The sequence below is a fragment of the Trametes versicolor genome, assembly GCF_000271585.1.
Source record: "Trametes versicolor FP-101664 SS1 unplaced genomic scaffold TRAVEscaffold_3, whole genome shotgun sequence".
NCBI lineage: Eukaryota > Fungi > Basidiomycota > Agaricomycetes > Polyporales > Polyporaceae > Trametes > Trametes versicolor.
The window spans coordinates 514630-527813 of NW_007360323.1; the positions used below are offsets into that span (position 1 = coordinate 514630).

The 13184-nt window shown below is 55.8% G+C and overlaps 5 protein-coding genes across 5 annotated transcripts; 1 reads left to right on the forward strand and 4 right to left on the reverse strand.

Moving 5' to 3' along the window:
- Positions 1-86: 86 nt before the first annotated feature.
- On the reverse strand, positions 87-2325 carry TRAVEDRAFT_44125 (uncharacterized protein; the record flags this gene model as incomplete). The annotated part of the gene is made up of 4 exons (XM_008036797.1): positions 87-595; positions 663-1548; positions 1594-1887; positions 2266-2325. 4 exons carry the CDS (start codon positions 2323-2325, stop codon positions 87-89), a joined length of 1749 nt encoding a protein of 582 aa, XP_008034988.1.
- A 79-nt stretch (positions 2326-2404) lies between these two features.
- On the forward strand, positions 2405-3202 carry TRAVEDRAFT_44126 (kinase-like protein; the record flags this gene model as incomplete). Its single annotated transcript, XM_008036798.1, has 1 exon — positions 2405-3202. One exon carries the CDS (start codon positions 2405-2407, stop codon positions 3200-3202), a length of 798 nt encoding a protein of 265 aa, XP_008034989.1.
- Positions 3203-3494: 292 nt separating this feature from the next.
- TRAVEDRAFT_95718 (uncharacterized protein) lies at positions 3495-4010 on the reverse strand (the record flags this gene model as incomplete). The annotated part of the gene is made up of 2 exons (XM_008037139.1): positions 3495-3647; positions 3717-4010. Coding segments are annotated over 2 exons (447 nt in total), but the record flags the coding sequence as incomplete, so codon positions are not given.
- A 932-nt stretch (positions 4011-4942) lies between these two features.
- Positions 4943-7123, reverse strand: TRAVEDRAFT_26952 (hexose transporter). The gene is made up of 9 exons (XM_008036584.1): positions 6930-7123; positions 6820-6872; positions 6581-6760; positions 6387-6530; positions 6194-6328; positions 5635-6139; positions 5521-5576; positions 5231-5461; positions 4943-5172 (listed from the first exon to the last, which is right to left on the reverse strand). Exons 1-9 carry the CDS (start codon positions 7079-7081, stop codon positions 5036-5038), a joined length of 1593 nt encoding a protein of 530 aa, XP_008034775.1. The 5' UTR covers positions 7082-7123; the 3' UTR covers positions 4943-5035.
- A 1533-nt stretch (positions 7124-8656) lies between these two features.
- Positions 8657-9244, reverse strand: TRAVEDRAFT_80160 (uncharacterized protein; the record flags this gene model as incomplete). The annotated part of the gene is made up of 2 exons (XM_008037140.1): positions 8657-8980; positions 9059-9244. Coding segments are annotated over 2 exons (510 nt in total), but the record flags the coding sequence as incomplete, so codon positions are not given.
- Between the last annotated feature and the right edge of the window lie 3940 nt (positions 9245-13184).

Genomic DNA, 13184 nt, shown 5'->3' on the forward strand with positions numbered 1-13184 from the left:
CAACGGCCAACCAATTGATGACGGAACCCGGCGAAATGGTCTCGCTGGCGCCGACGACATCGTTCTTGCCATCGGGATCGAGGAGCCTAGGTGTCGATGGTGGTGGGGTTCAGGCCGGCACCAGGAAAATGGGTCTTGATGCGAGGCCACAGCCAAAACATCGGGGTCGCATAGGTGACATCGGAGGTTGGGGTGATGCCGGTGCCTCCCGTAAGAAGCCCCCCGATGCGACCACAGTCGTCGACGATCACGGACCCAGAGTCGCCGGGGGCAGAGAAGACATTGGACTCCATGTCCGTATCGTAGTTGTAGATCGCCCACGCCCTAGATTCCTCGCCAGTGGTAGCGTCACGAACAAATGAAAAGGGTCCCGTCGCGCATCCGATGGTGACGCCCGTACCGTGCCCGTTCTTGATGACGAGAAGGTAAGGCTCAATATCAGGGTCGGGCATGGTGGGGCAGCGGATGGTGTCCTCGCTGAGGATCTCGCGGAGCGGAAGGAGACGATCGAAGGGGTACTTGAAAACCGTCCGCCTCAGGCCGTTGTGTCGGGGGGACATCTTCCGGGTGAAGACGTGACGAGGGATCGTTGTACCTGAGAGTGACCGTTGAACAGTAAGGCGGTCTGGAGTAAGGTGAATTGCAGATGAAGCGAAACGCACCGAGATCGATAACATTGCCTTTGAACGCCTTCTCGAACTTTCCACCGTCAAGTTCAACTGCAGCCCAGTCTTCAGTGAAGCCTTTGGGGCCAATGTCTGAAGTTACGCGGCTGGGGGTGGGGCGGACGTGGCCTATGATGCGCTGCTCGGGCAGGCTCCAGTCCTTCTGAACCTCAGCATAGAAGTTCTCGAGCGCCTCGATCGCCTTGACCGTGGTCTCCAACAGGGCCCGGGTCTGCCTCAACTTTTCCTCCACCGCTGCAACGTTGTCGTCGGCGCCATCAGCGCCACCAGCCAATCTCTCCTCCAGGTGCTGGATCTGGTCCTGTTGCATCTCCAACATGATCGCGCGGTGACCGATGCAGATTTTGATGTTGCTAAGGAGTGCGTTGAAAGCCTCAGTCCCAAGCAGCTGGACATGCTTGCGTGGTGCATCGGAGGCGTTTGTGAGGATAGATGTGTCGCTGGTGGTGTCCGCTCCAGATAGGACATGGTTACACGTAAGACCTAGGACTTTGCTGCTTGTGCCGCCCTCGGCGAAGTAGAGGCCCATGGTGCCCTGGGCGTCTTGCCTGTCGGAGGCAGAGATGGACAGTCCGAGAGCAGGAGTAAGGGGCTCGCGAACATCTACTGTGTGATGGAGGCTGGAAACAGGACAAAGAAGCGGTGGACCGCCCAGCTGCCGGTAGATGGACTCGCGAAACTCGGTGTCGACATCGTCGATGCCAAAACTCTCGAGAAGCTCTATGATCTGGTTACCCAAGCTGAACGCTTGTTCTCCCTGAAGCGAATCGGGACAAACGCCAATCCAGATCACGACAGGCCCAGTGATCTTCTTGCTTCCTTCTCCATCGGTGATGAAACGAGCAACATCGATAGATGTCCACTGGACGTGATACAGTGTCAGTAGATCCCGAATCTGGGGACCCACATGCTCCCAGACGTCGTTGAGTCTATGGCCAAACACGCCACGAGCCCGCTTCAGCCTGCGATAAGCCTCGAATCCTGTCGGCTTGGTCCATGGCCTCTTCAACAGCCCCGTACGGTAGACGAGCTTCGGGGGAGACGGAGAGAGACCGGCATAGTAGAATTGAGCTTCGGCAACGGAAACGGAGTGGGGAGGGGGAGGGGAGCCGGAGGAATCACTGGATGGATAGGAGCCCACATGTCCGAGCGTCGCCGGGTGGTCGCGGTCGGCGCCGGGTGGGCGTGCGGAGGCGGCGGGCTGGTGGACGCATTTATAAGCATGAGCGATACAGGCTTCAACGAAGGCAGTGGAAATCACTGAACAAATATACGGGCGGGTCAGTACGAAAGAATTGCAGCAGGACGTTCGGAAAGAACTCACTTGCGCTTGTTGGAGTTACGACGGTACAAGAGTGAAGAGGAGCACTGAGTGTAGAAAGGGGTTTGCTGGGGTATTGAAACTCCGCTGCGGATGCAGACCTATGCAGCCCGGCGACCCGACGATTTTCCTGTCTTGCTCGAAACTCTCGTCACCGTCCGATCCGGAGCTCTGAGGATGTGCTAGTGTTAGCTCATTTTCATTGTTATGGTATCACATTATGCACTGAAATAAGCTCCTACACGGGCTCATTCTCACCGGGCGTGCGAGCGCCCGCAGCGCCTTACTAGGCAGCTTTCGAAAGCTGTGCTGCACCATGCTCGTGGCAGGCTTTCTAGCCGAGTTTCTCTCACCAGTGCTCGCTCCTATACATGATCCAACCTCACCAACTCACGAGATGTTTCTGGCGCTTGTCATTGCCCTAGTCGTGAACATCTTACAATCGGTTCGAGGACGTAACTTCCAGGGGCGTATAATAGACCTTCCTTTTGGTCTCATCCTGAAGATGAGTTCGCCAACGAAGGCTGCCAAAGAAGCCGATATCATACGGTTCGTCCAGCGCCACACCTCTATCCCTACTCCCCGCGTCGTCGCTTCGGACGATGCATTTGGAGACCGCTACTTGGTAATGAAGAAGGTCGCCGGCGAGAGCTTGGACCGGGTGTGGCCGACGCTGGAACCCGCCCAGCGGACTAGGATCGTCGAGCAGCTGCGCTCGTACATAACCCAGCTCCGTTCACTCCCGTCGCCTCACGACCGCGCCATTTGCTCACTGAATGGAACCCCACTCTTCGATGTCCGTATCACTTGCACTGGTCCAGTGGGTCCGTTCGTGAACGAGAACGCGTTCAATGACCGTCTCTTGGAGACGACGGCCATCTACGACAAGAGGGCCACCCTCCCAGAATACCGCTCACGCCTGCGCGGAGACCACGTCATCGTGTTCACACATGGAGACATCGCGCCACGCAACATCATGGTCGACGGGGATACCATTGTCGCTCTGATAGACTGGGAACAGTCGGGATGGTGTCCAGAGCACTGGGAGATGGTGAAGGCGATGTGGTGCCCGCCATACACCAAGCTCTCCCGTGATCTCTGGGTGGAAGCTGTCAAGGATCTATTTGACAAGGACTATGAGGCCGAATGGCAGGTCGAGCGTGACCTCTCGGAGTATATCGTTGGTTTTTTCTAATAACGCGTAGGTTTTTTGGTTCGATTGGTCCCTCTCAACATGCTGATGCTACGTTTCAGGCATGATCGGGCCTCTAGTACCTCAGACCGTAGCAGTGTGTGAACATGTCCCACAGGTACGCGCACTTCACTTCGGTCCATATTCCGTTCTAACAACGTTAAGTGAATCAAGGAACAGTAATCTCGGCGAGAGGACTACTTGGAATGGTGGCGCGGGTTACAAGTTTGTACAATTAACGTCAAGCGTCATCGAGAGCAATCACAGTTTGACATTCCAACTGCGCCGTCAGTGCGCTTGCTTGCTTCATCGCAGGAAACAAGTCCTCCTGACGCCGGAGTCTGTGGTCCGCCCATCCATTTTCCTGCATAATCTCGATGCACTCCATGACCCAATCACGGCAGTTCCAGTCCTTGGACTTCGGCACCGGGATGTTTCGACGGATTTCCTGTGAATGTGCGTCGACCATGAGCGACTTAACTCGAGGGGCGATGATGAGACGGGGCGGGCCACATACTTTGTTCAGGCTATCCATCTGCCCCTCTCTGACGCTCCCGATGCGGACACCTCCAAGACATTTGGAGGACTTGTACAAGGACGCCTTGTCGCTGGTAGCGAGCTCCCAAGTTGTCCCATTGCGTATGCTCCCGGGGCTGCCAGTGACAATCTGGTACATGCGCCCCTTCAAGTTCCGCTCGTCGGTGATGATGACTATGGACCAGTGGGGTTTCTCCTCGGCCCCCAAGCCATATATCACCCGGATATACTGGGAAACCACGATGGAATATACCCGTTCCTTGCCGATCAGCTTCCGGGGCAGCAGTAACGATTTGAGGTAAGTCTGTAGTAACATCGAATTCAAGACGAGGGATGGGTGATAGCCTTGGAAACGAGACGCAGCGGGCGGGTATGCGGCAGATGAGGATGTTTGAGTGGACAAATACGCCCTAACATTGGAGGAGGTACGACGTTTTATATCGCTCTTCCGGATTGTTTTCAACTACTTCGGACCTCCAGGGTCTGTGCGCCAGGCGTAGGTACTACGGAAGGAGATGGGACCATATCATGGGCGTGGTGGTCGCGAAGCCGTGCGCTGTGCACTGCCTAACTGACTTGGAAGGAGTTTTCATCGATACTCGCACAGTGGGCCCTCCGCGGACGAACACTACATCATCGGAGCTCAGCTCGCAGACCCTGCTGCAGCGGTATCAGATGCAGCTCGGAGAGGAGAAGCAAATGCGCATCACCAAGAAGCCAAGAAGTCGCCGCACAGGATGCCTGACCACGAACCTTTTGTGCCCTGGCGGAGTCAGACTTGCGGATATAGTACGCTGCACGATCTGTTATTGTGCGCTATCCACCGATCAAGGAAGAAGGCCGGGTCGAGAGGTTGCCCGTGCGCGAAGATTGTTAGCTGCACACACCGTCGCCCAAGGAGCCCCGGCGGCGGTAATTTATCCCGTACGCAGATACGGCGCCCAATCCCCCTACATGCGTCGAAGCCCAGTAGGATCCCGCAGATCCCCTTCGAAACCGAAGAGGCAGTAATACACACGCGGCGATAATCGTTGCAGCAGCGCTGGCTACGGCTCTTGTGCGGCGGTAACTTTTTGTTTCTTCTTGCTTCTAGTCGGCACCAGGCCAGTCCGCACATCTGGACCGGCGGAATGACCATGCCCTGTGCAACCCAATCGAACAGTACGGAGGCTGCTAACTGGTCACTGCGCGCGCCATGCGTAGAGTCTGCGTGAGGGAATCGATAAGCATGCAAGAAGTTTATGATACATCGCGTTGCGTTGTAAGCGTAGGTCGTGAATGTCGTGCACGTCGTGTGATTCAAATCTTGCCAATGTGCTCCATATGCCGAGCACTCTCCTTGTCACTGGCACCGTCGGAGACAGGCGCCCTGTTCTCGTGCACCTCCTCCTCGATGCGCTTTTGCTGCTCCTCGCGAATTTTGTCGCCCTCGAACACTGCGTGTATAAATCAGCGTCGCGTCCTTGCCCACGAATACACGCGTTCGGTACTCACAGAAGGCGAGCTCCTCGAGTGTGCGATTCGACGTCTCGGGGAAGAGGAACCAGACGAAGATGACTTCGAAGAGCAAGAAGATGCAGTAGGAGATGTAGTACTTCCAGCCGGCATTCGCAATCCCGATTGGGTTGACGAACTGGTTGAAGAAGCCCGCCGCACGGCCCCACCACTGGAAGACAGCGATACCCTTGGCACGAGCGTGGTAGGGGAAAAGCTCGACCAGGTACGCTGTGCACGACATCGCGGTTAGTTCATTCAGATCGCCAGAAGGGTGCAGTGATACGCACTGTAAGTAAGAGCGTTGAATCCCATGTTGTACGCTGGACTGTAGAGGAAGATGAAGCTTGGGTGGCGATCGTGAGTCAGGGTCGGAGAAGAGCAAAGACAGGTAAAAGACATACGCAATCACAGCACGCGACGCTGCCTGGCTGCCAGTGATGGAGTATTGTGCACTCGCGACCGTCCATCCGGTGAAGATGAGTGTAAGCACGATCGTACATGTGAGGTACGCGGCGCGACGTGGCATCTTCGTCACCGTGAGCGCGAGCGTCGTGCCGTTCACGAAGCCCCAGCACGTCATCGCAAGGTTGATGAGGTTCTTCGTGCGGTCGTCGTGGATGCCGACATTGTCGAGGATGCGCGCCAGGAAGTACGAGGTAAGACCGTTCCCGGACCATTGCGTTGCGAGGCCGAGGAACGAGCAGATGAGGAGCCGCTTGCGCATTCCCGGCGTCGCGACGAGCTCCTTCCACCCGCCCTTGGCCTGTTCCTTCTCGAGCTCGAGCGTCGTCTCGATTTCGGCGTACTCGAGACGCACGAACTCCGAGTTGATGTCGCCCTCAGCGTGGTACTTGGTGAGGATCGCGTACGCCTCTTCACCGCGGCCTTTCGAAACCAGCCACCTAGACGAACGTATGAGATACCGCTTTCGCACTCCAACGAGTAGCGATTCTCACCTAGGCGACTCGGGCAAGAACCAGATGAAGATGAGCTGCAAGGTACTTGGAATGACCTGCAGCAAGGATGGGATACGCCAGCCCCAGTTAGTTGGCATTTGGAACGTGCCAAGCGTCGTTCCGGCCGCAACGATAGCGCCTAGCATATCACTGGTTCGAAATACTAGTACGAGCTAATGGAAGTTGCACATGCTTACCGATGAACCATGATGCGTTGAACAACGATCCCATGCGTGCGCGCTCCTTCGGGTACGCAAGCTCACCGATCATAGACGAAGCTGCGACGATCGCGAATGGGATACCGAATCCTAGCAGGAACCGCGCGATGACGAACATTGCGACTACAGAGTGTACGTCAGGTCTGTGTCTCCGAGATTATTAGAGTACTCACAATCCTGCGATGCTGTCTGAAGGGCAGCGCCGATGACCATGATGACGCTACCGAAAATGATCGCAAATCGCCGCCCGAAACGGTCCGTCACGAAAGGAACGAAGGGGAGGGAGCATATCGAGCCGAGGGAGTAGAGAGCGGAGAGGAGACCGAGGATTGTGGATCTTGGATGTCCGAAGACTGAGCAGGCATCGTCAACTTGAGTTGAGGTGTAATCGAAGCTACACGAAGATACTCACAAGCATCCCAGGTCGGCACCGCTTGCAAGCCGTTCATCATTGACGAATCGAATCTGGTCCGCGTCGTTCATTTAGCATATGAAGCGACCTGAAAGCTAGATCAAACTCACCCGCTTGTCATTTCGATCCCGATGCACGTCGGGAACATGAGAATGTACAACATGCGCAGATTGCGCTTCTTGTACCACGGAACCTTGTCCTGCTGGACATACCGGTTAATCGGGTTGTTGTCTCCCCCGCCAGGTCCTGCGCCAATTGACATCTTGTCTGGAGCAGAGGTGTATGAAAGGCGACAGGGAGTGATAGTAGTCCAAAGGCGAATGGGCTCGGAGTCTCCCTATCCACGGGCGCGGGCATATATATCCTCTGCCCCCAAATCCCTCACGAGTCCCGGTCAGGGACGGCCTGCAGGTTTTCAATTCGGCAGTAGTATCAGGATCAGCCTGAGAGGCCGAGTGGACGAAACGCACCTTGCACGCCATGTCGTACTGATCCATGGAAACTCCGGAGAAACTACTTGGCGCTCAATTGTACTTCTCTGTGCATGTAAGGCGGCCGAAAGGTGGAGGCTACACACCCGCCAAAATTTATCGCAGCTCGTAAGCCATTGATAGTGGGAGGAAGCGATTGACGTCGCCGTATGTGCTATTCTTGCCCCTATCTTCGAAGTCTGTCGGATGCTCGCAGAAGAGAAGCAGAAAGCAGGATGCAGTCGCGCAAGATCGTCCCAAGGTCATGGGAGGGGCCCCGGAGAAAGGTCGGTCGAGGGCTGTGTCGTTTGCGCCCACGGAGCGCGCCTTGGCATAGAGACTCTGAACGTTGGATTGCCGCGACCACAGAGATCCGGAGAGCAGCGTGTCGGTTCGCTATCAATGTCCCGGACTCTGGATTTTCGATCCTGTCGAGAATGCTGCGTCTATCACTACCCCGCACTTCGCGAGGACCAGGGGTACGGGGCATCATGCATCAAGACCGCATCGCGGAGACACAAACACGCTCGAGAGAGACCAGCGTCCACGCTGACAGCGATAGCGTGCAAAAACGCCTTCGGAAGTGTTGGGAGACCGTCGGAACAACGGTATGGATAATCCGACGAAGATTGGAGCTGGAGGGAAACTTGAGCTCGCGAAGATCGGCATAGGCATGGCCGAGGGGGAAATGAAAGGAGATCCTCGCCATTGACGTCGTAATTAGACATCGGAGAATGTGCATGCGTTTTCCACTATCCCCGTCGCCGATGACGAACAAGTCGCCAACCGCACTGCGTGAGCGGGTTGCCTCTGCGAGTAGTTTCGGTCCGTTGTCACTGTCGCTGAAGCCCTGCCTCATGAACTCGATCCCGTCAACTAACCAATACGAAGGCATCTACCGCATCGCCGTTGCTATTGGGAGCAGCGTCAGCTCACCAATGGCCAATACTGTTCCTCCCGACTTGAAGCTCTTCTGCAAGGCGATGTCACAGTGTGAAGTTGAGCACGTAGCGCTGTGTTTCATTGAGCCATCCTCAGTGAGACATACGTAAGAAGAGACTAGACACAGTTAATGTCGGGAGAACGTAGGAACGAAGGAGTGAATGTACATATTTGGCCACGCGCCCTGGCACCAGTACGGGCGCCTAAACGATGCCGAGTCTCTCGCCGCACGCACATCGCTTCCAATCACTCACAGAGTCTCTAGTTTGTCGCACCTTCGAAGTAAGGAGAAATTTGAATGAGGTGATATACATAATGCTACTTCAGCGCATCCACAGAGGATACTAAAGAACTACATACACGTGAAATGTTCCGTATTCCGTACAACTTCTTCTGATCAGTCCCTTCCGTCAGCCCTCGTAGCGATACACCATAAGCCTCTGCACGCCCCCGCAGAACTCCTGACCGTCGCCCGGAGGGAGCGGGCATAGCGTGCTGCACTCGGACTCGTCCGCGTCCTGCACGCCCGGCGCAAACCCGAAGCTGCACTGGCAGTCCTCCCCGTTCTCGACGCCCGCGAACGGGTACCCGATGTGCTGGCACAAGAGGATGCATTGGTCGATGAATTCGAGGTTCGTCGCGAAAGAGTGGTGGACGACCGGGTCGCCAAAGGCCGGTGACGTCGGGGTGTCAACGAAGCAGCCTTGCAGGCCCCAGCCGCCGCCGGGGAGCGCGGGCGATTTGTAGATCTTCGTGTGGCGAAGGCGAGGTCAGATGTGCATACAAAAGAAGACAGATCCAGAGGTGCCTGGACAAAGTTAACGTACCTGGATGCGGTCGGAGCCTCCGCAGGAGAGGCTGGCGTCACCGGTGCAGGCCATGTTGCACTCTGAGGTGGGCCGTGCCTCCGGGGTGCTCTTCAGGCCAGTCCCGCAGTGGCACTCGTTGCTGAACTCGACGCCGGCGTAGATGAAGTTTTGGGCGTCGCAACGCTCGACGCACGAGGCGGGGGTGTTGTTCGGATCCTGGACGGTGATGTCTCCGGCGATAATGCGTGAGCCAAAGTCCACCGCGCAGGGGAATACGGTGGTCCAGTTGAGGGGAATGTCGGGTTGATCGAACGCCAGGGTTCCTATAGTCAAGGCCGCGAGGGCGAGTCCCAGAGTAGGGTGTCTGCGCATGAGTGTTTCGACGACGGCAAGTTGGTGCTGGGGATGCCGTCGTGAGCAACGTCTTGTGCATTTATACCACTAGATGGAAAGCGCCTCGCTTCGGACACCTTAGTCGAGGCACCCGAGAACGATGAAGTAGTAGAAAGCATCCGTGAAAGGCGGCCATGACCCAGGCGGCACAGGAACAGAGCTAGGCAGCGTTGGCGGCGTTAGACAGGTAGAAGGCGTCCCAGACGCGTCCAGAGGTCGATGCGTAGCTCTGCAACGCGCTTCCGGGGCTATCTTGTGATGTTTCTTCGGCGCCCCTAGGCCAGGGCAGTCAACAGGACTGATCTGGGGAGTAAACAGAGAGCGTACGCCAAGAGAATTGACCTAGGAAAGGTGCTAGAACGTGACACTTCAGAGGATGAGAGCTGTCTGTAAAGGGTTCCGACTACACATTGGTAGCCGAAGCTGCATATGACGACCCAAAGCTGATGGGTGCGGGATAAGGACCTCCTGTACCAGAGAAAGATTCGTGAATCAGGCACGAGTCGCACAGCAATGAGGTTCAGGGTCTCATACCATAATGTCTGGAGTTGTATACGTTAACGTTCGGCGCTTTCGAGTTGGTCGTTTCTTACTATGAACATGATAATTCCGCTGTATCGAGTCCCTTCTGCATTAACTAAAACACCAGTAGCGCAAATTTACCGGGGTAAATACAGGTCCTCCTGCTGTGTAGAGTGCTGATAGTCTCTTGCTTGTCGACACTAGAATAGAGCCGAGTCAGACTAGTACTTGATGTAAGGCAGGGCGCTTGCGCGTATCGAGGCTGCTAGCCCATAGCCTACAATCCAAACTTTGCGAGATGTGAATAGATAATCAGCGGTGGAAGAACATGCTCACAGTGCCCGAGTAGGTGGTGGTGGTGGTAAGCGACGCTCAGGATTCGCTTCGGCAATGTCCGGGCGTTGAGTAGTATTTACGGGATGTTCGTGTTAGCGCCCGTCTACTCGACGTCGCCAACTTCAACGCAATCATCTCTCGTGGATCACACACCGCTGAACCTCTAGATCCCTTTCTGACCATATCTAGAGAAGAGCAAGAGAATCTGAAAGTTCGTAAACAAGCATGCTCCATCACAGCTCTATGGCCAACGATGCAGTCAACCTCCGTACGTCTGCTTAAACTGGTGGGGGGGCTCCAAGGCCTTTGTTCGGAGTAATCGAACGTGCAAACTAGCGTGATTACGACTCTCGCAAGTCCCCGATGCACAATAGCTGTGGCAAGCATTGTTTCCAAGATAACTGCTGTGAGTACTACTAATCAACTTCCTGACTTATTTTGAAAAGGATCTGCGGGAATCCGTTGGGCGCCAACGGTCTGTTAAGTACTCTGTGCCAAGGCTAATCACCGCCGGCCTAGTAGATGCCCTCTAGCGATGCGTATAGGTGATGGTTATCCGGTGGACAGCTCTGTCTCGCGGAGGCCGCCGCAGCTCCCCCACCGTATGAATCCCGATCTGTCCTCGACAGTCGACCTAAGGGCACAATAGTATACTGTAGAGATCAGACCCAGTGAGAATCGACAACAACGGCATCCAACTAAATCCATCTAAATCCAATGGCATCAAACTGTATCTATTTGGAATAGCTTTGATTGCTTTTTGCTCCCCAAATGCCGAGTTTGTCTCGTTCGAGCCTCGTTCGAGTTCCTCAACTCAGTTCATTTTTCTTAATCACACGACGGGCATTGGCCCATGTTCCCGTCCTGAATAGGCAAGGAATAGCGCCGGAACTGTTCTCCTGTCACCAGACTGGTTCAGGTCCGGAATTCCAGTTAGAGAAATTACTTACCGGATAACAAACTGCGTTAGAGTGGAGCTTTGTTCTCCATTGTTCGATTTCTTAGCCTGTCTCCGGTCCGGAAAAGGAGAATAATTCAGGACATATTCCTGACCTATTCAGGACCGGAATACGGGCCAATGCCCGTCGTGTCACACCGTCGCACTCGTCGAGTGAGTGAGTCAAATGCGAGTCCTTTGCTAACCTCATAGAACTCGCTGCCAGCCGGCGCTTCATACTCTCAGCCACCGCCGGCTCGTTGGGGGAGTCACGACGTCATAATACCCTTGCCATCGGTGTCGGCTGTCCCCGAAGCCCTCAAATAACGAACCAACTTGCGACTCGATGTCTACGCGTCGTCCTTCTTCCCCCTCATCATCTCGTCCTGCAGCTTCCCCCTGGTCTAGTCTCTGGGGTTCTCACTTTGGCTTGTCTAACTTCATTACTGCTTCCTACTTTCGCTATCTTTTCCTGGCAGCTTTCCGGATACTCTGTAAGAGCCAGATGATTCATTCTGTTCCGTTGCTGTGGTACGTCCCCTCATTCCTCGTTCACTCTGGTCTGTTCTTCATACAAAAGGTACGTCTCTTTACGGCTCAAAGACACAGGTACAGGACCTAGGCAAGGAGCCCCTCAAGAACGCCGTCGTGGTCCAGCCGGCGGAGGTGCCTCCACCGCAGCTCGATTGTGCCACGCGCTTGTACACCCCCGTAACAGACGGGCCTCCACCATGCATGGCAACATCGCGCCTGAATTGAGTGAGTGAGCGTCGGCGGCGTCACGCAGGAGGACAACGGGCCCGCGCAGGACGCACATGCCCGCCGAGCAGGACCCGAGCAGCAGGACGCGCCCGATGGCAACGACGCGCAGGAACGCGAGCACACGCAGGACGCGCAGGATGCGCAGAGCGCACGGTGGGTCGCGCAGAGCGCACGGTGGGTCGCGTAGAGCGCACGGTGGGTCGCGTAGAGCGCACGGTGGGTCGCGCGCGGTAGGGCGCGCAGGACCGCGGAGGGTCCCGGGAGGAGGCGGGTATGCGCACGGGCGAGGTCGGAATGTAGAGCCGCGTAGTTTAGAGCCCGATCCAATGACATCTCGGTATACCCACACGATTGGATGTGAATGGATTGCGAATGGATTGGTATGGATTCGATTGGCGAAAAATACAAGCAGGAGACATAAATCCATTGGGATCTATTCGGTGCTGTATCGTGTACGGAACAGATGTGAATGGATTTGATTGGATGCCGTTGGTGTCGATTCTCACTGGGGATCAGACGTTAGAGGCGGCGGGTTTGGGTGTGACCGGTCGGAGACGATGCGGCGGAGCGGCGGGGCCCACGGTGACCTGTGACCGCGCCCTCCGGAGCGGCGATTGTGACACTCCCTACCGCCGCCGCGTCAGCGGCGGCCGGCGCTACGGTGTGTCGTACCTTTGTCACAAGCGGCGACGACCTCGGTGACCAGTGACCGAGGGGCCAATAGCGGCGGGGCGGAGGCCGCTGTGACCTGTGACGCGCCGCTAACGTCTGATCTCTACAGTACTGTGAAGCGTTCTATATCCGCTCAGTCAGGGCACACAGGGTCCGTAGGCCATCCTGTGCGGTGACTTCTAGGCTTGTTGGTGGTATCAATTCAGTTCTATTCTCTGAACCATGTCTGCAGGGTCTGCAAGAGCGAACACAGATGATGTAATTGCAGCCTTCCAGTCGCCAGGGGAACATTGTTGTTCACGGAGGAAGTACTCGGCGGCTATCGGTACCTTTCCCCCTCAAGCTGGTCAAGAAGTGTATGTCGCGCCGCTTCGCAACCGCCACGTTGTTATGAGACACTGCGTCTCCCACAGGGCCCACAAGAGTATGCTCTGCGAGAGATCCTGGAGGTTGGGAAGGGTTGACAATAACTCGGCCGAGCGATATATACTAGCGCAACCCTCAGGCTTCAGGCCTCAGGCT

Excerpts from the sequence above, each read along its gene's own strand:
- TRAVEDRAFT_26952 (XM_008036584.1), bottom strand. The coding sequence starts at position 7,081 with ATGTCAATTGGCGCAGGACCTGGCGGGGGAGACAACAACCCGATTAAC. Across the intron at positions 6,531-6,580 it reads TCAGACAGCATCGCAGGATT|TCGCAATGTTCGTCATCGCG; the intron begins GTGAGTACTCTA and ends TACACTCTGTAG. Across the intron at positions 5,462-5,520 it reads ATTCAACGCTCTTACTTACA|CGTACCTGGTCGAGCTTTTC; the intron begins GTGCGTATCACT and ends TGTCGTGCACAG.